The 22,862-nt window shown below is 38.4% G+C and overlaps 1 protein-coding gene across 2 annotated transcripts in view; it reads right to left on the bottom strand.

Moving 5' to 3' along the window:
• Positions 1–22,812, bottom strand: part of LOC122081722 (E3 ubiquitin-protein ligase BRE1-like 1) — a 23,943-nt gene extending 1,131 nt beyond the window's left edge. Inside the window, exons 1-18 of one of the 2 annotated variants that reach the window (XM_042648939.1) lie at positions 22,287–22,812; positions 16,790–16,951; positions 16,625–16,703; positions 13,408–13,635; positions 13,155–13,316; positions 6,014–6,207; positions 5,837–5,920; positions 5,605–5,727; positions 5,312–5,498; positions 5,035–5,195; positions 4,890–4,961; positions 3,934–4,010; positions 3,196–3,390; positions 2,978–3,050; positions 2,805–2,891; positions 767–904; positions 484–686; positions 238–403 (exon numbers count right to left, since the gene is read on the bottom strand). In XM_042648939.1, coding sequence (XP_042504873.1) covers positions 238–403; positions 484–686; positions 767–904; positions 2,805–2,891; positions 2,978–3,050; positions 3,196–3,390; positions 3,934–4,010; positions 4,890–4,961; positions 5,035–5,195; positions 5,312–5,498; positions 5,605–5,727; positions 5,837–5,920; positions 6,014–6,207; positions 13,155–13,316; positions 13,408–13,635; positions 16,625–16,703; positions 16,790–16,951; positions 22,287–22,397 — 2,502 coding nt within the window. In that variant the 5' untranslated portion in view covers positions 22,398–22,812. The remainder of the gene's footprint in view (positions 1–237; positions 404–483; positions 687–766; positions 905–2,804; positions 2,892–2,977; positions 3,051–3,195; positions 3,391–3,933; positions 4,011–4,889; positions 4,962–5,034; positions 5,196–5,311; positions 5,499–5,604; positions 5,728–5,836; positions 5,921–6,013; positions 6,208–13,154; positions 13,317–13,407; positions 13,636–16,624; positions 16,704–16,789; positions 16,952–22,286) is intronic. The other variant, XM_042648940.1, reaches the window with a different exon arrangement.
• Between the last annotated feature and the right edge of the window lie 50 nt (positions 22,813–22,862).

Raw genomic sequence — 22,862 nt, 5'->3', positions numbered from 1 at the left:
AAAACAAACCCCACCCCAGGGAAAAAAAAACCCCAGACAGTTGAATTCGTATTTCTGCCAGACCATGCACTGGAAAATCCAACCAATCCTTATTTTACTCGTTCGCATAGCTTGTCTGTCACGAAAGCTTGCAAAAATGGAACTGTGCCCCTAATTATGATCATCACAGGATGCATACTTTTATTGCTAAAGCCAAATGTTTAGGAGGATCCAGTAAAATTAAAACTGAATACCTACCTCCTTAGGCCTATCATGACAGCTGCCACACTTGAGTATTTCCTTATATTCTCTGATTTCCTTCTGAAGCTTTTCCACAACCAATGATCCCTCATTATGTGCACTAAATCGTGTAGCTTTCCTAGCCACAACGTCCAATTCTTCTTCCACTCTTTTCTTGTCAAACCTGTTCAATAATGATCATATGAGCTTCACAGCATATGTCTGCAAGGCAGCCATAAGGGAACCACATCATCAAATTCATACCTCTCTTTCTCTAGTTCTACCTGCAGCTCTGCAACACTGACTCGGCTCCTCTCAACCTTGGATTGTGATTCCTCCAAGGAACTCCTTAACAGCTGAGATTCTTTCCTCACATCTGTCAATCTCTTTTGGGTACTTTCTAAAGCAGCTGAGCTATGCCGCCGATCTTCTGTAAGTTTCTGAACCTGTTCTGAGTATATTTTCAGCTGCAAAGAAAATATATTAGTCAACTAGAGTTCACTTGTATGTGGAAAAAGTGCTCTAAGTATAAGAGAATCAATCACACCTGATCTTCAATGCGCATAGATTTCAGGTCATATAAATGCAGTGAATCATTTGCTTGCAGAAACCTGTTTCTCATGGTTTGCTTTTCCATGAGGAGAGCATCTTGCAGTTGTCTTGCCCTTACACCCTCTAAAACAAGCTGGATCAGGAATGAAAAACATCAAGTCCATTCCATAAGAGAAATAAGGGAGAAAGTCGTTGCGCAGCCAAGGAACCAAATGAAATAAACACATACGTGAGCGTATATCATGGATGCATTGCAACAACAACAACCATAACCTTATCCCAACTTAATGGGGGATGCATTGCATTCACATTAAATAGTTATGCATTTGTCAATAATTCCAATTATGAATGAATGGTAAGACGTCTGTTATGCAGAAGGCTGAACTCCACTGCAACCTTAGAAGTGACAATGTAAGATATGTGGCTTGACTATGGAAAATTTTGAAAATCCTATATGACTGACAGAAAAAATTCTAAGTTATCCAACAACATAGAGAATGAAAGGTCACCCACAGGCTAGGTCATGTGCCAATCTCCGGATCTATGTTCTTTGCCATTCTAGAGATACAAATGCTGAATTAGAATTGATCTGGTTCTCAAATCAATCAATTTGAGGGTTTGCCCATTTAATGATCTTTAATGAAAAAAGGAATCTTTTGAAATCAATCAAGAGGGGAAAAAAAAAGATATAAAAAGAGGAGTCTTTTGAAGTCAATCAGATAAAAAAAGATATTTCTGGGAAAACTGGGGATTGTATGTGGAATTATGCAGGTACAATGTATGGTGAACATTTATTTGGGAAGAAAAAATTGGATACTTAAACCGAGGCCAAGACAAGTGTTTCATTAATGGGTGTAATCTATGGTGCAAAGGTCCGAGGACTAGTTACATGTATGTTTTGGGAGTCAGATCAACTTAAACCAAATCTTAGGATATGGGGATGTGCCATATGTGCGTATCATGTGTCACACAGAAGAGGGTGGCAGTGATTAATCTGTCATTAGTACCCATGTCTAACTTTGAAAGTTTGGTTAATAATGGTATAGGTTGTAACATAGCTCCAACATTTGCACCATGGTCAATCTGAGAATCAAAACAGAAGTACTGGAGGATAGCAATTCGATTATCTAAGCAACTTATCTCAAGTTAAAAAGTTCTCTATATACACACATAAGTGACACAAAGTCAAAGATTAACTTGATCTCATCCAAAGGGAACGGACTGCAAAAAAAAATCTAGAAGATATTTTGGTTGATAATGGTACAGGTTGTAACACAGCTACAACATTTGCACTTGGTCAATCTGAGAATTAAAAAAGAAAAAAAAACACTGAAGGATAGCAATTCGATTATCTAGCAACGTATCTCACGTTAAAAAGTTCTCTATATACACATTGTAGTTTACAGATTTCGACTCAGAAGACCTCAAACACCACAAACCAAATGACTTCACCAGTATAGCCATGCTTCTGAGTTAATGACAGCCTACATATTAAATGTATTAAGGGAAACGGTTCTCCGCACCACAGGTGTAGGGTACGCTAGCACTTCTCTGTCTATCTCTCTCCTCACATGAAAAGACATCGCTGTCCTCTAATGTACGATAACGTTTAGTCACACCTCATTGGTGCGTTCCTTTATGCCGCTTGCCCAGAGAACCAGAGCATATACCAATCAGATGTTCAAACTGTTGGGAAGGACAGAAGGACCAACCACCAAGCCTGTCCAGTTCAGGTTTCAAACATTGATCTATACTAACTTTACTACATAGACACAGATAGAGACTAATACCAGAAGTTAAATGGAATCTTATGGAGGAACCAGAAGTTATTACGATCATATGAATTTCACATCTGGGCCAGTGAAGCAGCCAATCTGATCTTTGATTCCTAATCTGGGATCTAGGCAGGCTGGCTGCATCACCAGCACATGTGGCCAAAGGCAGGAACAAAAAGACACTGCCAGAATAAGAGAGTATGTGTTGACACATCTAGGAGCGAAAATTCCTCCCTCAATTAAAAGAGATGTTATCACCTTGATGTTGTAATCATCTCTCTCTGTGATTTGTTGTAGCAAGTGCTGGTTTTGGGTTTGCATATCTTCATACGCCTGACCAATAGACTGCAAAGAAGCCAAACTTACAGTTTATTTCTCTCTGGAGTACAAAACAGACATACCACATACAAAAAGAAGAAATAAGTACTAACCTCTATCTCAGATAGATATGCTTCACCTTCTTCGTGCTTAGATTTCAGTATCTCCGAGAGTTTAGATATATCCCTGAATGAGTAAATACGAAAAACAGTTATCAATTGTAGATATTTATAGTTATCATGTCGAAGATAGCTACTGAAAAATGTAGTGCTTGATGTGGAAGCCTATAATATTTACTACATACAAGTCGAGAGAAGAAGAAATAACCAACCTTCCAGAAGCATCCAATTTCTGTCTAAGGTCAGCAATCTCAGCTTCTGCTGCAGCCAGCCTCTGTTGAGATATGGCTTCAGCTTCATTTGCCGCCTTGACACGCAGTTCCAAACTGTGTTCATCAAGAGAAGATTTAAGACTTTGAACATGTGCCCATGCCTTGTACTCTAGATCCCTAGCTTCTAAGATGTCCCTGCATTTAAAAAACAAATCCACAATAATGGCATCAGGTTGAACAAGAAATCAACCAAATACAAAACAATTCATATGCAGCATATCTCAAGTAAATCTGCATCACGAATTGGCAACCCATAGCACAGTATGCAGCATTGTCAACGGCATATTAACACAACAGATTCATAATCAGAGTTCTTTCTCACACTACAGGTCAAAAACAGGTTTATGAATATGACATGTCCCAAAAAAAAAAAAATCTATTTTCTTACTAAGTGCCAGTGTATAATGTGTATCGTTTAGTTATGATCTCTAATTTAGATACAAATTCCATAACTTCCTTTTTTTCAGAAGGAAAAAATTTCCCCCTTATTGCAGTTCCAGATCAGAGAAACGATCCACCAGAAAACAGGAAGAGCAACTGCTCAGCAGAAAAAAGTCATTTTAATTACATTTCAATGGCAATCTTAGATAGGGAAAGCCAAGGAACTGCTGAATTTTAAAACTCATTTATCAAGAGAGAGATACTTAAGCAGATATATAATCGCAGATTTATTCTAACCTGGAATCAGTGGATTCACGTCTATACATTTCTAGAATTAACTTTAGCTCCTGATCGCTCTCCTTCAAATCATGGACCTGGAGATCCACAGAAGTCGGTCAAAAACTTGAAAAATTAATTAACACAACACTTGCAAAACAACATTAAAAGAACCAAAGTGATACTGCAACAATGTTAAGACATTCAGCAGGGATATGACGCATTAAATAAGAAAGAATAAAGGAAATACAACTAAAGGAAAACTAACTAATGCACAGTACTCAATTAAAATGAAAGAGAGAATTAAAATTGCAAGCAAAAGGATTCCGAGGCTTTATCAAGCAGATAATTGGGGAAAACTAAGAAAATAAGGAACTCCATTGCAACTACGCGTTACATATATGACATCTCAAACCAATACCAAAAAAGAGGTGGAATTTAAGGGGTGAGAGAGTTGTACTATTTCCACAAACAAGGTAAAGTCATGTGTTCGGTTAACTGGGGTGGCAAAGTTCCTAGACAAGATCTGCATGTCAGGTTTTCCTATCTGCCAATGTATCCTCCACCCCACCCCTTTCAAAGTCCCACCAAATTGGTGGGACTCTGGCACTGTTCACGGGAAATTCCAATGGCTGCTAGCTTCTCCTTCTTCCGTTTTCCATGCAGCCCAGCCCCTCCATCTACCTCTCCTCTTCCTCCATCCAACCGGCTGGACAAATCCCTCTATCTCGCCTCGGAATCGGTAGGGCATCCACTCCCTCTCCCAAAAACTGTAGTATTGGCAAAGCCAGCTAAAGGCAAGTGAGTCAGAAAAGGGCTGCAGAAGGATTTCTAAAGACATACAACAAAAATGGACTAAAGCATTTCAAAAGGCAATCATTATTAAAAAAGACATCCTGGCAATTCTCAATTCTAAATCAGGTACTTCATCCCTAGTAAAAATAAATAATATAAATATACTTGAGAGAATAACATACCACAGCCTGCAATTTCTCAATCTCACCATTTTGATCAGCAGAACGACAAGACAAACTTTCCAACTCATTTACCTGCCCAAAAGGATACATATTTAGAACTTAAACCACCAAGCAGAATATTTTCGCTTCAATAACGGGTACAAACCTTCCTATCAAGAATATTGGACAAAAACTGAACTTCAGCTCTCAGCGAATGAACCTCCGAAGCAGCCTCTTTATATTTATTTAGTTGGCTTTGCATGATACCCATGTCCTTGGGAAGTGAAGAAACCAAGGTTTTAAATTCAGCAATGATTTCTTTTCTTCCTGAAATACAATAGATGCTTCAAAGTTGCGATAGGAAACAACATAGCCAGCAGGAGAAAAGAAGGGAAGGAGGTTCTCAACAATGTGGTCAGGTAGTACACCCCAGAGTCTTATACCTGGTTCTCTTGAAACTTCCTTCAGCCTAGTCTCAAAAATATTTCTTTCATCAATTCGTTTCTGTATCTCCTTCTCTAGCGCACCCATCCTAGAATCAACGATTGCAGAAGCCCTTTGAAAAACGTCAGATAAATCAACTTTCATGGTCACTTCTTTTTCCCACCAGGTCAAATTATCTTTCTCAACCTATAGTTTCAGGTTTAAAGAAGCTAGTCAGCAATACCAAACAAACATGACATCAAATGAAAGACTAACACAAGCACAAACAAAAAAACTACCGACCAGTTACCACCTGTAGTTTCACGAATAAGGACTGATACCGGATCACTTCTGCTTTTGATTTTTCAAGCTGATCTCTTACCAACAGATAGGCATTGGAAGAGGAGATTTTATTCACATCCTTCAAACTATTCTGCTAAAGCAATAATACCCAGTGAAGACAACAATGAAGAACCATATTGACAGGAGAAACTTTAAACACACAAAATAATTGGAAGATATGGGTACTCGGAATAGGAACTGACCTGCAAATGAGATAACTGCTTCAGAATTTCTATCCTTTCTTTGTGAAGATTCTTGAGTTCTACCAATCGAGATGAAGCCAAATCCTGTCCAGAGGTTCAAACCAAGATATAAACCTACCCCATTCTAGCCTAGTTAATCCTAAGTGCACCTTCAAAAAGAAGGCATCAAAAAATTACCGACAACTCCTTGAGTATGGACTCCATATCTTGAAGATCTCTCTGCTTATCTCTGATCTTATCTCCAGCAGCATGTCTACCACCCACGTTTAAGACAGGGAGGAATGCACCTTGTGCTGCATCCCTTTGGGCTTTCAGGGTTGCCAGTTTGGAGTTGCTTTCTCCCAACTCTGTAATAGTACACTCCAATTCTCCTACGAAACACCAACAGAGATGCAAGCATCAAACTTTGTACAATGATCACCATAATTACAATGTCACTATTTCTTGATCAATAACTCTTTTATATAATTGCAACTTGTTCAGATTGGGTCATATCGTTGGTACCACCACTGTTTAAGAACTATTGGATCTCAGCAGATGTCAAGAAATATAACTCACCATTTCATCATTCAGAAAGGAAAATCTCCCCAGTTTGGTGTAATAGATGATTTCATGGAATTAAGACCAAAATTTTTGAAAAGTGATGATAATTTTCAATGATTAAGGGAAGTCACTAGGAAGTAGGAAAAGAAATGATGTGGATTCAGGGTTCAAAAACCCAGTTCGGATCGCTATTGGGCCCACCCAACATCAACCAAACTAAGTATCGTAAACAATAGCAAAATATGTACATTCTTTAACTATCTAGCACTTATGGCAAGTAACAAGCGGTGGCAGAACCGTAATATATGGGAAAAACTCACAGTAGGAGCAACAAGTTGAAGGAATAAATTGTATGATAGAGCAAAGGATGTACTTGGAACTAAGGATAAAGTAAGGACAAGAGGGAATAAAGAACTAAGGAGAGGGAAATATGGGAAACAAGGTCTAAAATAAAAAGAAACCCAAATCGTGGAGAGAAGCAGTCATCCCTTACCTCCAGCCAAGACCTATGGTGGAAAACAGAGCTCAAGTCGAGGGTTCGAACTCCTTCAAGAGGGATCCAACGGGGCTGAAAAATTAGGGGTTTAATCCTAACCTAAGATCGACTTGAAAGCAGCCAGTTGCAAGTCCAATTCCCAAATACAGAGGTAAAATAAATATCTGAATCTTGGTCTTCCGGTAGAAATAAATTCAACAATGGTTAGAAAATAGGTACACACAGCAGGGTTGATTTCAGGGCCCAATAAACTAGGGCTAGAATTGCATCTGTTGGATACACCGTCACTGGAAGTTTTAAAGAGAAAGTAGAAGAAATGAAAGGGACTGAGCAAATCTCTCCCAACCCTAGTCCTTCAGTAGCAGTAGGGAATGAACAGGGAAAAAGAAAGAGAATCGCACCAAGAGGAGAAGGGAAGAAGAAGAAGAAGAAAAGAAAAGAAAGGTGGGAGGGGGTAAGAGTTCATGGCAGCAGGCCTTCACAACACACAAAATCCAATCTTCTTACAATTCTTTCTCATTCAATATCCAAGTCTGATCTCTCTACCATATTACATCTTCAATTTATAAAGAAAAGAAAAGATATAGCAATGGAAATCCAACTGAAATAGAAACTACTCTAAACAAGGAAATTAAAATATGGAAACTATCACCTACGTAATCCAGCCAACCTTCGAAAACAAAGAGAATAAAATAAAAATTACATGGAAATAAATCTCCTATGTAGCCTACCAACTCTTGCCCAACCAGAAAAAAGGTTTGGCTTGGTTGCATCCTGGTTTAGGCCTCCAAAAAGGGTCATTCCGGTCCAGCCAACACAAGGCAACTGCATCAGGAAATAGCTTAACTCAAAGTCCATAATAGGAGCCACCATTGAAGCCTGAATTCTAAGGGAAATATTATCAATTGGCATCATCAAGGATGCAGAAGCTTGCCTAGTAAATGCCCAGATGGGATCCTTCTTAACACAAGAAGTCAATTGGGTTTACTATTGAGTTTTTATCCATGTATAACAGTTTGCTCATTGGAGATGTAATTTACTTTAGTTCATTAATTATTAGATGTTGCAGGTACTCAACTCCTGGGACCTCCTCCCCCCCCCCCTTTTTTTTTTGCCCCTAGGGGTTGTATATTCTTCTTCCCCTTCCCTTCTTTGGTAATGAATTTTTTATTCACCCGAGAAAAACTATATGATAAATTTTTAAAGTGTTAATATCCCAAGGGAGTACATCTGTTTAATGACTACTTACAGTCAGAACAGTCGAGCTTAATAAATTCGGAGAATTTTCAATGACTTGTGCAAATGAATTAAGGATTTAAAGATCAGCATTAAACATTAGATCATCCCTCAGTGACAACAATCCAGATTGATCTGATTGGCTGATCCATGCAAGTAAAATCCAAAGATTGCCAGTGATCCACAGTGTGTAATGGCTTGAACATCCAAATCTAATACCAATCTAGTTTGGATGATCCAGATCATATAAGCCGATTCTTGAAAACACGGTGTTTTCACAGGACTACTTGTAGAGTGCAATTGCCATAAGCCAACAGCTGGTGCCTAATTCTTCATCTTCCCTCCTACTACTTTAATTTTCGAGATTCCCTGCAACTCATTATTGCATTTATGTTTAGAACTAGACTTCACCAATTTTCTACCTAATGCATCCAAAAAATCTCTATTATCCCAACCCAACTCTAGTTTCTAATAACCACCCTAGCCATGGCCATTATTAAGCTCAATTTCTTCCAACCATAGACTGGAGATTTCCATCTGTATTGGTTGAAACTCTTCGGATCCGACCCAGGTAGCAAAGCCTATTTCAACCCTTTCTTCATCCATTCAAAACCTAATTAACCCAAACGTACCTGAAATCCTAGAAACCTATCATATCCTCAGCCTTCTACTATTCGGGAAATTTCAACTTTTTAATTGGTTTCTCCATCAAAGTAAAATTAATAACCCAGTGGCTAGATATAACTCACCATACTTTACCAACCTACAAAAATGTCAACTTCAAAGCCAAAACTCGTTGGCCGAATCCTAGCTTCCATTTTCTCACCTGCTCAAAACCCATAATCATCTGACACATAATTTCATCATAAAAGTTATACCCTTTTTATCTCAAACAATAGTTGTCACGTCATCTAGGTGCCAGCACCCAAACATGTCGACTTATGTGCCAAGGTGCCCAAACCAGTTTTAGTACAAAAATGAGGAAAACAGAGGGGAGATGTTGCACTTGTCTGCACGTGCCTGGTCCAGCATGACCTAATCTGAAACCCAGACCGAGACGAACTAGAGCTAAACCAGGTTTTAAGTCCAATAGGAGGATGGTAGGGTTATTCTAGGAATTTGTATTTTATCATTACTATTTTTGGGGATTATATAAGTACAAAAGTTTGTTTCATTTTCCTTCCTTAGTCAACTTCAGTTTTTAAGTTTACATATGTTGTAGCTATCGAATAGATATGCAGATTGACGATTGAATGAAATTCGATTTTGAGTTTGCCCCTGGACGTGGAGCCGCGTGACTGTTTTGTTCTTCCTTCTTCCCTCCTCTCTCATTCTCCCTGTTTCAGTTCCTCTTCCCTATCAAGTAGTTCTTATATTCCTCCTTTTTTTTTCCTTCAGTTCTTTCATCTTCTTTTCCATCTTGTTTCTTATTTCCTTTTCCCAGCTCTGTTCTAGTAGTATTGGCAGTCCCAAACATGGATTAAAATCATCTGCTGTGAGAAAATTTGTCGGAGACCTGCAGTGAGGGACTCAGCGATGGACACCTGTTCTTGCTCAGATCCATGGTTGAGAGCTCTTAAACCGATTTTGCACTCCATCCCACCCATCATGAGGCAGATCCACTTGATCCAGCTGGTTTCCCATCTTCTTCAAGCTCCTCCATTTTTGCCCATGCCACTTGCAACGTCTTAGGTTCCTCCACTTAGGCTGCTGCTTTTTCGAGCTCCTCGCCATCGATGCCCCCTTCTTCTTCTTAGGTTCATTACTTCGTCGTCCTGTTCGAACATCGCCCTGGTCTTCTTCCGACGACCTCACACTCTCTTCCTCCTCTCTCGCTCTTCGTCCTTGGAACCACAGTCAGAGGAGATCGATCGAATCTCTGTTTGAGCAAAGAAGGCCCCCTTCGAGATCCTCCCAATTTAGAAGACGGAAATAAAAAATGGCATGTGGGCGACAAATGAGAAGACAGAACTAGATCCTCTCAATTGGCCTTTTCAATTTATCTTTTTGGTACCTATACCCTTCTCCCTGGTCTCTCTTCTTTAGATCTTTTTAATTCCTTTCGCTATCCAAGTAAAGAACCACCCTCCTCCTCTGCTTTTGCCTAACTACTTCTCCACAACATGGCCAGCCAATCTGATGGCAATGGTTACCCTTATCATTAGCATTTCCTCCTTCCTGTGCTTTTTTCCTTTGTACTCTTTTGTTGTCTTCTCTAGATTGGATTCCAATAATTTATGGTCTTTTTTTTTTTATAGAATAATTTTAAGGTTTTTGATGCCACGAACTTCTTTATTCCTAAGATGTATAATTTGTAATTTTGGGGTAGTGATGGTAGTGGATCTGGATCTGGATCAAAATCAAATCAAAGACATTGATAGAGAAATAAAGTAAATAATGAACAAGAGACAAGGATGAAGGGTTAGCTAGCTTCGACATCCAGAGTTGTAGAGTTGTAGAGTTGCAGAATAGATAATCCTGCAGATATAAGATATCAAGATACCACATGGGAGCCAAGGTGACAAAATTTCCCATTGGGTATGGTGGTACCATCTTTTCTTCTCTCAAAATTTGTTTTGCACAGAGACATTTCTATAGAGGAGGGGAGGGGAAAGTCTGGAGAAAAGGATGAGGATGACAATCGAGAATTGCGAGAGGTTTCTTTCACTCTCATCCTATATTTCTGAACTTCTTCATCATCCTTGTTACATCAGGAGCTCAAGGCCTCGTACTTGACCAGAATCGAGTTGATGATGAGGAGCTCGAGCTCGAAGAAGCAACAGCGAAAATGGAGGAGATCGAAGAAGATTAGGGCGAAAATGGAGGAACCCTAAGAAGTTGCAGGGGCGAATATGAAGGAGCTCGAAGAAGGTTGGAGCGAAAGATGCGAAAAACCGGGTGCGTCAAGTAGATCCACTCATGGTGGGTGGGATGGAGTGCAAAATCGGTTTAAGAGCTCTAAGAAAATATAGGAAAATTGTAGCTGGAGATAATATCCCTGGAAAAGAAGCCGTAAGATGCCAACTGGGTCCCACAACCCTGATTTTGACAAATCCCAAAATCTATACACAGAATTCTCTTTTGAGTCAAAGAACTGGAATTTTTTTTCTTTTTTTTTTTTTTTTTTTTGGGGTGGGGGGGTCAAGAAAGAACTGGTTGAATAATGAAGATACCCACCCAAATCAAACCAACTAAGTAAGGAAAATCTGCATCAGCTTTCCACATAAATAGACTTCTTTCAGGGATGACACCATGGGAACATCTCTAAACAAGCAAGCACATTCATTTGGGAGGTGTTTCCTTTTGTCTTGTTGACAAATTAGTTTCCTAGTTAGTAACTAAGTTTCCTTCTAGAAGTCTTAAGTTATTTTCCTTTTAGGAGTCTAAGTTAATTTCATTTCATTTGTCTCTTATTAGAAAAGGTAGTTAGTTTCTATTTGTTACAAGTTTCTTTTTTTAACACTCAACTTTGTAATCAATTTTAAAGCCTATAAAGAATCCAACGATGGAATGAAAAGGACTAGTTGAATTTAGTAAACCTGAATGTTAACTCTTTGGCTGAGAAAGCTGTTATTTGAGAGGGTGAGATACCCAATCCAACCACTTTCTTCTTCCCCCTTGCAACCCTCCATTGATTCTCTTTCTTCCTTTTGTTTTTCTGTCATTTAGCTAGTCAGTTAAAAGATTGTTAAGGTTGTTACAAAGATCCAAACCAACCCACAGGTGCTGCTACTATAGAATCTGAGAATCCCTGCGAAAATCTGGAGAATTTCTGAGCAGGAATCAAGCCATCAGGCCTCCCCAACCCTTGGCCAGATCTACCCCAGCTTTGGGGGGTTTGATTAGCACCGTAAGGGAGTCAATTGACAAAGAGAAGAGCCCCAACAGAAGTTGTCACAACTGGTTCTTGGAAATCACAGAAGTTTCCTATTTTTGCTCAACATCAAGAACTGCCATAACTAACTCTACAGCAGCCATCAGCTAAGGCTCTAACTTTGAGTATTGACTAAGGCCCTCTTTGGTATCATTTTTCCTTTTTATTTGTATCCACTTAACAAAAATCATTAATGAAAACCATTTTTTATCAAGACATAAAAATGGTTTGGTAACTACTTAACAAAAATGATTTTTTATGAGAAATAGTTTGGTATCTCTATGTGCAAAATAGTTTTTTAAATAAATGGGTGAAGAGATCCCTTCACCCATCTTTCTTATAACTCTCTTTATCCACTTTGGACTGAAGAAGATGGAGCAAGGGGCTTGGATTTTTAATTACAAAACAAATGACTACTTTACCCCTCCATATCGAGCCTTTAAGCACATGCAAATTAAAGTCCAACGCAAAAATAACTGAAAATCATTTTTTGCCAACACATATAAATGACTCTTGATCTCTTTTTGATTTTTGTGTTTTACCAACTTTTTTTAAATAGAAACAAGCTCCACGAATGATACCAAATACAGCCAAAACCATTTTTGTGAACAAAAATACAAAAAGAAAAATGATACCAAAGAGGGCCTAAGAGACTTACTAGGGAGACTTGACCAGCATTGGAGGACCATCTGTGGCTTGGATCTTCTACAGCAAGCTTCCTTCAAACTTTCCTATTTTGCTCCAAAAATCAAGAACTTCTAGGTCTCCTCAACCTGAGATCTGATTCAAGAATCCTTTTAGGGTTTTGATCAGCACCACAGCAGGCCACTTCGATCCTATTTTGGGTCTCATCTGAGATATCCAGTCAGCCGCAGGTGTTCTTTAATTCTTCCCTGCTCTGGGTTTTGTTCACAGATCTTATTCTTGATTTCTCTCTTGTTTGGTGGCTTGTCTGATTAAAGTTCTGGGATTATTATTGGGGGGTTATCGATCTCTCAATACCCTTACATTATAGACATCAAGCTCTAAGAACATGGATATCTTCTCATTTTGTCCTTTAAACAGAATGTTAAATACATAGTCCTTTAAACAGAATTTTAAATACAAAAGAAGTTCCAAATTTTATTACATAAACAGTGAACATGGTTATGATTCAAAAAGAGCAGTACCGGTGAGACGTCTGAGTTCAGCTTTATTCTTTGCATTGGTATCTCGACAGGACCGCACCTCACTTGCCAATTTCCTGTGCTTCAAATGAAGATCACCTAGAGCCACTCGTAAGTTCTTGACCTCTGATAGTAAGTCATTAGATGTCTTGTGTCTGCAGTGCTCTAGTGAAATAACAAGAGTGCATACAAAACTTAGAATGGATACAAGAAGGGACTACTGTTTAAGTAAACTAGTTACTCATAGACATCTTACCATCGTCAGGAAATGCCTCCAGAAATGGCCCAGAAAGTCCATCTTTATAATTCCACAGGTCATTAATGGCAGCTAGCATATTTTGCAAGATTTTTGTAGTCTTCATGCAAGATATTTGTTTATCATCTTCAAAATTATTAAGGGAGTCATTTGGTGAACAACTATTTGTTGCACCTGTCTCCAGAAGTCTTTCCACAAAAGAATCCTCAGCAGGCGATGATGCACCACCTGCCACATAAGTTAAAATAGCTTTGCAACTTTAGATCGCACACCACATAAAAAGCCAATAGTAGAAGAAGCTCATATAGAAATGACAAGCTATGATGAATAAAACTATCATACTTGGAAATTGCAAAAACAAGAAATGCAAGGTAACTGGATCCTCTGATGGAAAACCACAATAATAATTATAACAGAAAAAAAAGGAGTCTAGTAACTACAACACCTAGTGTACAAAACAAATAAAGACCAGCACCCCTTCTAGAGTACATAACAAACAGAGTATAAAAATCATATAAATAATGACAACAATAAAAATAAGGCGAAAGGGTTGTTCCTTCACGGCTGTGGAGAGAACCTTCCATTCACAATCAACTGTTTTGTTCGTGACATAATCAGATTGAGCCCAAATTTTGAGAACAGGTGGATCACTAGATCCCCTGCTAACATGTCGAATTTCAGCCAAACGGAGTTTGCCAAGTGGCAACATAAAGCTTCAAGACTGCGGAGAGTACACAGTAGTGGTCAAAGTACCATAGGCATCCATGAGCAACACCAGGGGAGTATGTAGTTGAATCCGAGTCTGAAATTTGACAGATTTCTTATCCAGACTGTCCCTTGTCTATCCAACAGTCGAAATTGCCACGTCATCTTCCACAAGGCAGCATTAGGGTTCCCATGGAGAGAAGCCTCTTTATACTGGACTGTGTACAGGCAAAATTGTCATAATAATAATAATAAAAAAACAAGTCAATAAAAAAAGAAAAGAAAATTGAACCTTTGATTAAGAAAACCCCCTTTTACAAATTAATAAATAAACTAAAGAAAAAAAAAACTAATTAGTTTGCTGTGATCCCCCAAAAAACATTGTTACTGCCCAATACATATTAATAAGACTATTTTTTTAAATACCATGTACTTCAACTCATATTGATAAATAGTTTTCAGAATCAACAGGTCATCTTCAACCATGGTACAGAGAAACAGAAGGCCACATTACTTGGTTAAAACCCACACCAACACTGATGTGGATCAACCAGAATTGTTTTTCCAAACGGCACCAAAGGAGAGGAGACAGCTTTGAAAGTTTTTAATTCGGATTTGAGAAATACAAGGACTGAAACTATTCATGTCAATTACAATTGGAGGCTAAAAAATCACATCAAGAGTTTAGGCAAGTATTCTTGACCAGAAACTTTGTCAGTTCAAACGACATTACAGAATAAAGATTAGAGTGAGAAAATTGATTCTAGAAGTCAGATTCACAACCAACTGGAGGCTCTCTTTCTGAGTTGCAGAAATTGTGAAAATGGCCACTGGTAGTGTTTGATTTAAGTACTACTCCAGTCAAGTTGAAAACAATAAACCATATTGATAGAGAACATGAAAAACCTGAAAAAAGAATACAAGGCAGATTAATCTAATATTCCCCTTGAACAGCTGTGACATGCCCATCAAACCTCCGAGAGATCCATTCTAACTCTTCAAACGGTATATTATATTCCATTCTCTTTCATAAATCCTGTTTAAACTGCTTACATAGGTCATGATTGACATGGGACCAAACACTGGTTACCAATTTCATTCTATAATACTCCAACTACAACTAGGAAAGACCCACTATTATTTAGAACTCCTATACATAATATACAACCAATACAACCGTGCTTTTTCCCTTATCCTACTTAAAACTAAAGACAAAACTCAAGACCCAACCCATGTAGAGGCCCATCACTTATTACATGGCCCATTATAAGAATAAGCCCATGACCTAATTATTACAAAATAAAAGCCCAAAACCACAAAATTAGACAATACATGGGACCTGACTGCATCAAAAGCAATTAACCATAACCAAGTATCAAAAACAATACATGGGCACCAGACGCACAAATTGACCCGCCACGTTTGGCATCAAATGATCACTGTTCCCCAATTCCCTTGGCAAAACTCAGACAACTATGAATGGAAGGTAAATACGATACCAGAAGGAAAATGCTAATGCTCTGGTATCTTGCACCATGTTTATTCACACGCAAGCTATTAACAAATTCAAAATCCAACGGTGGAATAGGTACACCTGACCTGTCCACAAGGGACCAGCTTAGAGTTTCTCATCTAACAAATCAACTCGGTTAATAGCAAGGGCTTGAAATATAGTTCACTACTACAATAATCTAATAATGTCCATAGACTCAAAATCCTTCAAGAAAAAGAGAAGATATAGTTTTTTATTTTTTGGGGCAAGATAGGAGCTTTTTACTCAGGACAAGATCCCATGGCTCAAACCGAACCTAATGAAGCACAAATATTACATTACTATATTGATCAACATAATACCAATCCAAACAAAACCAAGCATTAAACTTTGACAATGCTCCACATTATGCTAACAAAGCCTGGAATTGCTAATATAGAGAGAGGAAGGTACATGTATCAGTGGCAGGACCAGCTAAGAGGTTCTGTTGAATTCAGCAGTAAGTATACAGAAATGTTATTTCAGGGCAAACAGTACAAGTACCAAAACCTATCTTCATTCTTATGCAATTTGGACATGAGGAATTTCAACTCGAGAATCAGCTCAAATCAGAGCTGTGAATAACTCACAATTCTACAGCTATATGAGAAAGCTCAGAAAAAGTCAACCTGGAAATTCAGAGTTTATTTTGTCCAAACTAAAGAGTTTTAAACGTATATAGCCACAATATTCTAAAAAATGCAAGGATATAAAGAATCCATTTTGAATATTCACTGGCAAATTCACAAAATATCTAGTACACAAATCAGCCCATTTGAGGAACCAAACCACAGCGATTAAACAGAAGGGGAAGACAACTAGTGACTCCAATAGTTATCGGAATGTGGGAGAAGGAAGGGGAGGGTCGAGTCATTTGATACAGCTAGGCCATGCACAATAATAACCGTCATAGCCATTATGAGAAGCCTATCAGAAAATACAAACTATGCAAACATTACCAGGATAGAGTGCATTCCTCACCTGAAGAATGGCTCGCACATTTTCTTCTGCCAACTGAGCTTCTCATCCGAATAGAACAGGATTCTAAGTCATCAACCAGCTGTTAAAATGAAACATAACCAATTTTCCATCAATCAACACACTGTCGGCTCAGAGTTCTAAAAGATAACTGGAAATGCTAGGTACCTGTTCCCACGACCTATTAACCACTTGCAGTGTGTCATCATAATCACATTGCTTCTCCTTCTGCTGACAGAATTTACTCTCAAGAGCAGAACATTCAGCCTTCTGAGCTTCTAGCTGCTGAACAAGCTTTTGATTTTGATATTGCAGTACAGCAGTGTCAATCTACAAGCAAAGGAAATTAGAAGCAAATAAGCCAAAGTCCCCCCGGGCAAAAAAAAGTTGATGACCAAGAGTCTGAAGTTATGAGATCTTAATCTTGTTAACCTCAACTAAATCTACCATGAACCCACACATCTAAAGAGAAAAAACAGACAAATAGCAGCACCACAAATGGAGGGAGGGAGGGAGGGAGGGAGGGAGAATAACAAAATTCCCAAATTCAACCCCTACAAGAACGTCAAATATTTAAAGCCAAGTAAACCTTGTCATCAGAATTAAAAAACACCCCCAACCACGGCAAAACACACAAATATGGAGATATGTAAAAATCATTGAAAGAAACAAGGAACATGCAATTTCTTCAGCCACTCCACTTACATGCACGTATAGTGAAATCCAAAGTAAAACAATAACCAAATAAAAAGAAAGTCCCTACCGTACAACCCGTAACTGAATCGACTATGCCTCCTTTAGAGATCATCTATTTTGTGAATGTTCAACATCTTTTAGTCTTCGATCCTATCAGGCAAGCTAGAGTGTAAAAAGTTGATAAATTTTCTGGTGAAGTTGGCCAAACAGGAAGTTGCTGGGTTTTAAAGGATCAGTAGGCCCTCTCTTCCACAATTGCTGGTCCGCTAGTAGTCTATTAGTATAATGGAAACAGTTGTTCGTTGCATGCATTCCATTTTTCCAATAAAATGTTTTCCATTGAAAAGAAAGCAGAGCATTCCTCGGCTCTTAATTCATCCTGCATTTCCTTATTGACAGGTATAGAGTAAATCTTACGTCCAGTTGGTGTCTACTGGGCCATGTGTAGAGGATTTAACGAGGTTTTATTTTGCAAGAAATTTACGGGAGACTGCCGTACAGAAAAAAGAAAAAGCCTTTAAAGATTATGATTAACCTGTGCATATAATGACATCACACACAAGGGATTTAATGATCCTTAGTCCTCCAACTGTAAAAGAATATACAAGCATACTGATTACAGACATATCTGATAGCTGCAGAAATATATATTTCCAACGTCGAGAGATTATTGATTTTTCGCCCACACTCTTTAAGAAGAAACCTGTCAAGCATGCCCCTGTTTAGGAAGGGCCCCTAAATGGCCCACCATCTTCAACCATGTAGATAGACGATGTGGCAATTCTGACAGTTGGAAAGACAGGATATGGTCTGTACTATTCATGTGTCAATTTCATATCAAGTTCAAACAAATACGCTCCCATGTATGTCTCTATGGGACTGCAACCACATGGCAGATTTTTTAGGGTCATTCCGGAAAGATTTTCTATACAAAACCTGCAGGAAGACTGTCCCTGCTCTTTACTTATGCTAATTACTTATCAGAAGAAGAGAAAAATAGAAGGGAGTACGCAAGATTTTGCGTCATGAATAAATCACAAGATATGTGGACATAATATGCAGAATTCATTCCAAGAAATGAACCTTATGCAAGGGAGAATCTTCCCATACAAAGCCAGATATAGATTGCAATATTTACAATTACAGTCAAAATCCCATCATCCAGTTAGCATGCTACTGCTCCAGATGTTACAGATCAAGAAAAGATTGTCTTTCTTCCGCATCAATTACTTAAGAAACACTAAAGCAGAAAAACTTCGAACAAGGTTGGGAGGCTATGAGAATCCATAAGGGTAGGCAGAATGTATGCTTCAGCCATGCAGAAATGCCATAGTAGATAATATAGAGATTATGGCATTCGAAAATGTTGAGACAGACGACATTGAACCGGGAACTAAAATACTACTAGGTCAATAGATGATTGGAAGAGGAAAAGTATATAACAGGAATGCTCACAAAATCAAGTCAAGAATTCTAAGAGCCACTTTCTGTGTAGATTACTAATGAGTTAGAGCTCCTTACAGCTTTGGAGAAGCATTTTAGGAATCAACTAACAAGAGGCGAAGAGGGTCTCACTGAAGTAAGCATATTCATTCAGCACCAGATTACGAAATGGTAATCCGCAAGAGTAAACTTCAAGGAGGGAGAGGCAACAGATCTCGCGCCAGGTAACTGATTTTCTGTTTACATTTTTTTCCTCCCTTTCCCAGTCAGGATCAGGGGTTAAGGGATTGGGAGTCACATTTTTGGTAGTTATTTGTGTATTTTGGAGTATCATGAATTTGAAGGTATTGCGGGCAAAGATGGCTGGGTTACCAGATGGCAGATGAGTACTCCCTTCCCTGGTTGGGGTTGCTCAACTACTGTCGTCTGTCCTCGGCAAGCCATGATGTGCCATTTATCTTCTAATTAGAGCAGGTATTAGGGATGTAGCCAGCAAGCAACACTAGAAAAGAAGTTGATTAGTTGTAGCTACATCTTGGATCCAATCTGGCATTCAGCTTGGGAGCATAGGTTGGGGGTCTTGGGGTTGTATATAATAGATGTTTTCCTCTCCCAAAAAATAATAAATATATAACAAAAGTATTAGGATTTAAAAAATTGGAGTAGGGACAAAGAAGTTGTGCGAGAAGTAAGCCGTGGGTCTGAAGATGGAAAGAAAAGATTCTTAAAATCGAAAACCAAATTTTTCCTCATATGTCAACCATGAGGTCTAAAATGAATGATGGTACTGATCACCAGACCTCCAGCTTCATTGCTTAACGGGCCCTTACCCGCTCTTCCACCGCAATCCTTCCTCATCCAGAAACGGATTCTTGCCTCCCCCAACTGCTGTCTTTGCTGGAACTCCCTTGAATATGTGGACCACCGTGTTTTCGCTTGCCCCTTCTCCTCCGCTGTCTGAAAAGGGTTCCTTGCCAGATAATGGCCTCAGAGAAGAAGAATCCTTCCCTTTGATAGAGAATGGAATTGGGTGGATATGAGTATATGACCGTTGTTGGTAAATCCGTTGTGACTCAGTGGGTAATCTTCCTCTTGGTGCCGCCATATACCACATTTGGATAGAGCGTAACATACGGTTATGGACCCATAAATCCAATTCCATCCAACAGATTTGGGACACTATCTCCTTCAACATTAGATGCAAGCTTTTTGTTAATTCCTCACAGTGCCTTGACACCTCAAGGAACAGACATTGTGGATTCTTGGGGCCTCCCATTCTCACTGTACCATGACCCGAGCCCCTCTTACTTGAGGGCCATGTCTTCGTATTTGTTTTAGTTTCTTTTTCTTTCTCACTTGGCTCTTGGGGGAGCTCATGTATCAGGTCCTCTTTTCTTAATATATTTCTTAAGAGCAACCAATGCACAAGGCTTTCGCGACTATAGGATTTGAGAGGCATAAATGCACGCAGCCTTACCCCCTACTTCGCAAAAGAGGTTTTTTCCAAGTTTCAAACATGTGACCAACATGTTGCAATAGCGCAACTTAATCATTGCACCATAGGCTCGCCCACTCTCAATATATTTCTTGCTCACCCAAAATAAATAAATAATCCAAAATGTAACAATTTATCTTGAAATTCCTCATGTTCATGGGCAAAGCTCACATCCCCCTCCAAAGTCTTAATGGAGATAAAAATGAGATTTCGGACCATATCCAAACAAAAATAGAAACGCAAAATGCCGGAAAGCAAAGGCAAATGGCTAGGTTCTAGTTTTCTACTAAGAATGAACACTAACGAGTGACCCAATATTCTGATACTCACTCTATAAATGGCTTCTAGCCAAAATTTGTCTATATATATAATCATTCCATTTACAGAAACTTCTTTTTTGTCAATATAACAGCAGCTGCTTTTCAAGTCGCCTCTATAATTGTCCAGTATTGAGTTCCGTTCAATTCACACTGTTGCAAAGTTTCCAAAACCTCCATAAATGGAACGGAAATGTGCCCAAATTGGGTATTTTAATAATATGGAGAGTAATGAGGGACGCAAAAGAAAATAAAATCATTAGCACTCCTTGACATGAAAAAAGGGTATTTTGCTTAGTTTAGGAAATAATAATGAAAATTCAGAAAATTATCAGGAATCTAAAATGGAAAAGAAAAATGGATCAAGATCAATTCATGATTTTAACCCCTAAATATGTGAAATAAGTTCAAACCTCAGTGACATGGCTTCTGCCATATAGACTGATATACATACATACGTACATTACAACAATAATAACAATAATAAAAGCATATAAAACACATTGGCAGCAAGGAATGTATGCATAGAATCATTCCATCTACAGAACTTCTTTTTTGTCAATATTATAGCAGCTGCTTTTCAAGTCACCTCTATAATTGTCCAATATTGAGTTTCGTTCAACTCACATGATCCACAAGGAGTTTCATAATTGCAAGGTGAAATATGCCCAAATTGAGTATTCTAATAACAAGAAGAGTAACGAGGAAGGCCAAAGAAAATAACATCATTAGCACTCCTTGAAGTACGACATGGATATTTTGACTAGTTTAGGAAATAATAATAAAAATTAATAAAATTATCAGGAATCTAAAATGGAAAAGAAAAATGGATGAAGATTAATTCATGGTTTTAACCCTTAAATATGTGAAATAAGTTCAGATCTCGGTGACTCAGCAAGCACTATAAGAGATAATCCCTAATTCATATGCCAAAATGTGTCTCCTAATCTCCTATGTGATGCAGATGATTCTTATGCCCAATTCGTGGTAAATCTGCTTCTTAACCTCGGTTTTGGGGCATACGAACCATATTCCTATAGTTATAACTAATTAAGAAAAATTCCATGGAGGTGCTTGACATCAATTTGTAGTAAGAAAATAGTAGACATGTACAGAACATATTTAATAAAACTCGTACCACCTGAAACGTTCGATCAGAACCTAAGAGGAATGCCAACTAACCACGTCTGGTACAATAAAGAAACTATTATATTTCCCTTTACAAGCATACCAAAAATTCTTCACAGAATAAACACTCAATCCAACATGCATGCGGTAGAAGCATCCAAAGGTTACAACCAGAAACTATTTATAAAAAAAAAAAAAAAAAAAATTATCAATCTATTTGTATTTCCACCATCATGACAAAAAACAGTAAGACAAAATTAACATTCTGTCCCTGAAAATTAAGAAAGCAGAAGTTAGCGAAAACAGATGTGATGCACTGAACGTCTAAAATAAAAGACACTGATGCACTGAACGTCTAAAATAAAAGACACAATCTTTCAGATGAATTAATTACACGTCATACTAACAACAGTATAACAACCTTACGATTAATCTAATGACCTCCGACGAGCAAAAGCATAATAGTTCCATGAGGGCAGACAACCCAATCCATCCCGTGAAACCAATACCATGAAAATTAACCCATAAAAACAGATAATTCACCTGAATGTTCATGAAGAGTACAGATTGGAGGGGAAAAAAGTACCTTTTTATCTTCCGAAAATGGCAAAAAAGGCTGCTTTTTAGCAGCAGCTGCCGTGGGCGATACCGAACTCAAGTGCCGGCGCTTCCGGTCTGGCTCACCGGTGCTCCCCATGGAGAAAGAGAAACCCTAACACAACTCCTTCGTACTTTCACATTAAGGCATACAAAAGCACATCACTCTTCTGAATAGTATAAAACATGCATAACATAAAACCCCGTTCCTTTATCAAAATGATTAATTTCCCTGAAAACACTAATTCATATACAAAGCTCCAAGATCAGTAAGTACTATATAGGGGGGAAGGGGAAACAAAAACTAGGGTTAATGAACCAATATATTTCGAAGCCAATAATGGTTTCTGTAGCGCAGAAAACCCTATTTTTGCAGATTCAAACTTGCAGAACCAATAACCAATATCAAGTTCAGTTCCACTGTGCGTATCTGAGTTGCAAGATAGATGGAAAAGAAGAAAATGGCCCCTCTCTCTCTCTCTCTCTCTCGTTCGCTCAATGGAGTCTTTTCTACAGCTCTTCCGAGAGGAGAGAGAAGGGTAGAATCAAATGCCTAGTTATACAC

This window comes from Macadamia integrifolia, chromosome 6 (genome assembly GCF_013358625.1).
Source record: "Macadamia integrifolia cultivar HAES 741 chromosome 6, SCU_Mint_v3, whole genome shotgun sequence".
In the NCBI taxonomy this organism is placed as follows: Eukaryota; Viridiplantae; Streptophyta; class Magnoliopsida; order Proteales; family Proteaceae; genus Macadamia; species Macadamia integrifolia.
This window is presented reverse-complemented; position numbering and strand designations above follow the sequence as displayed.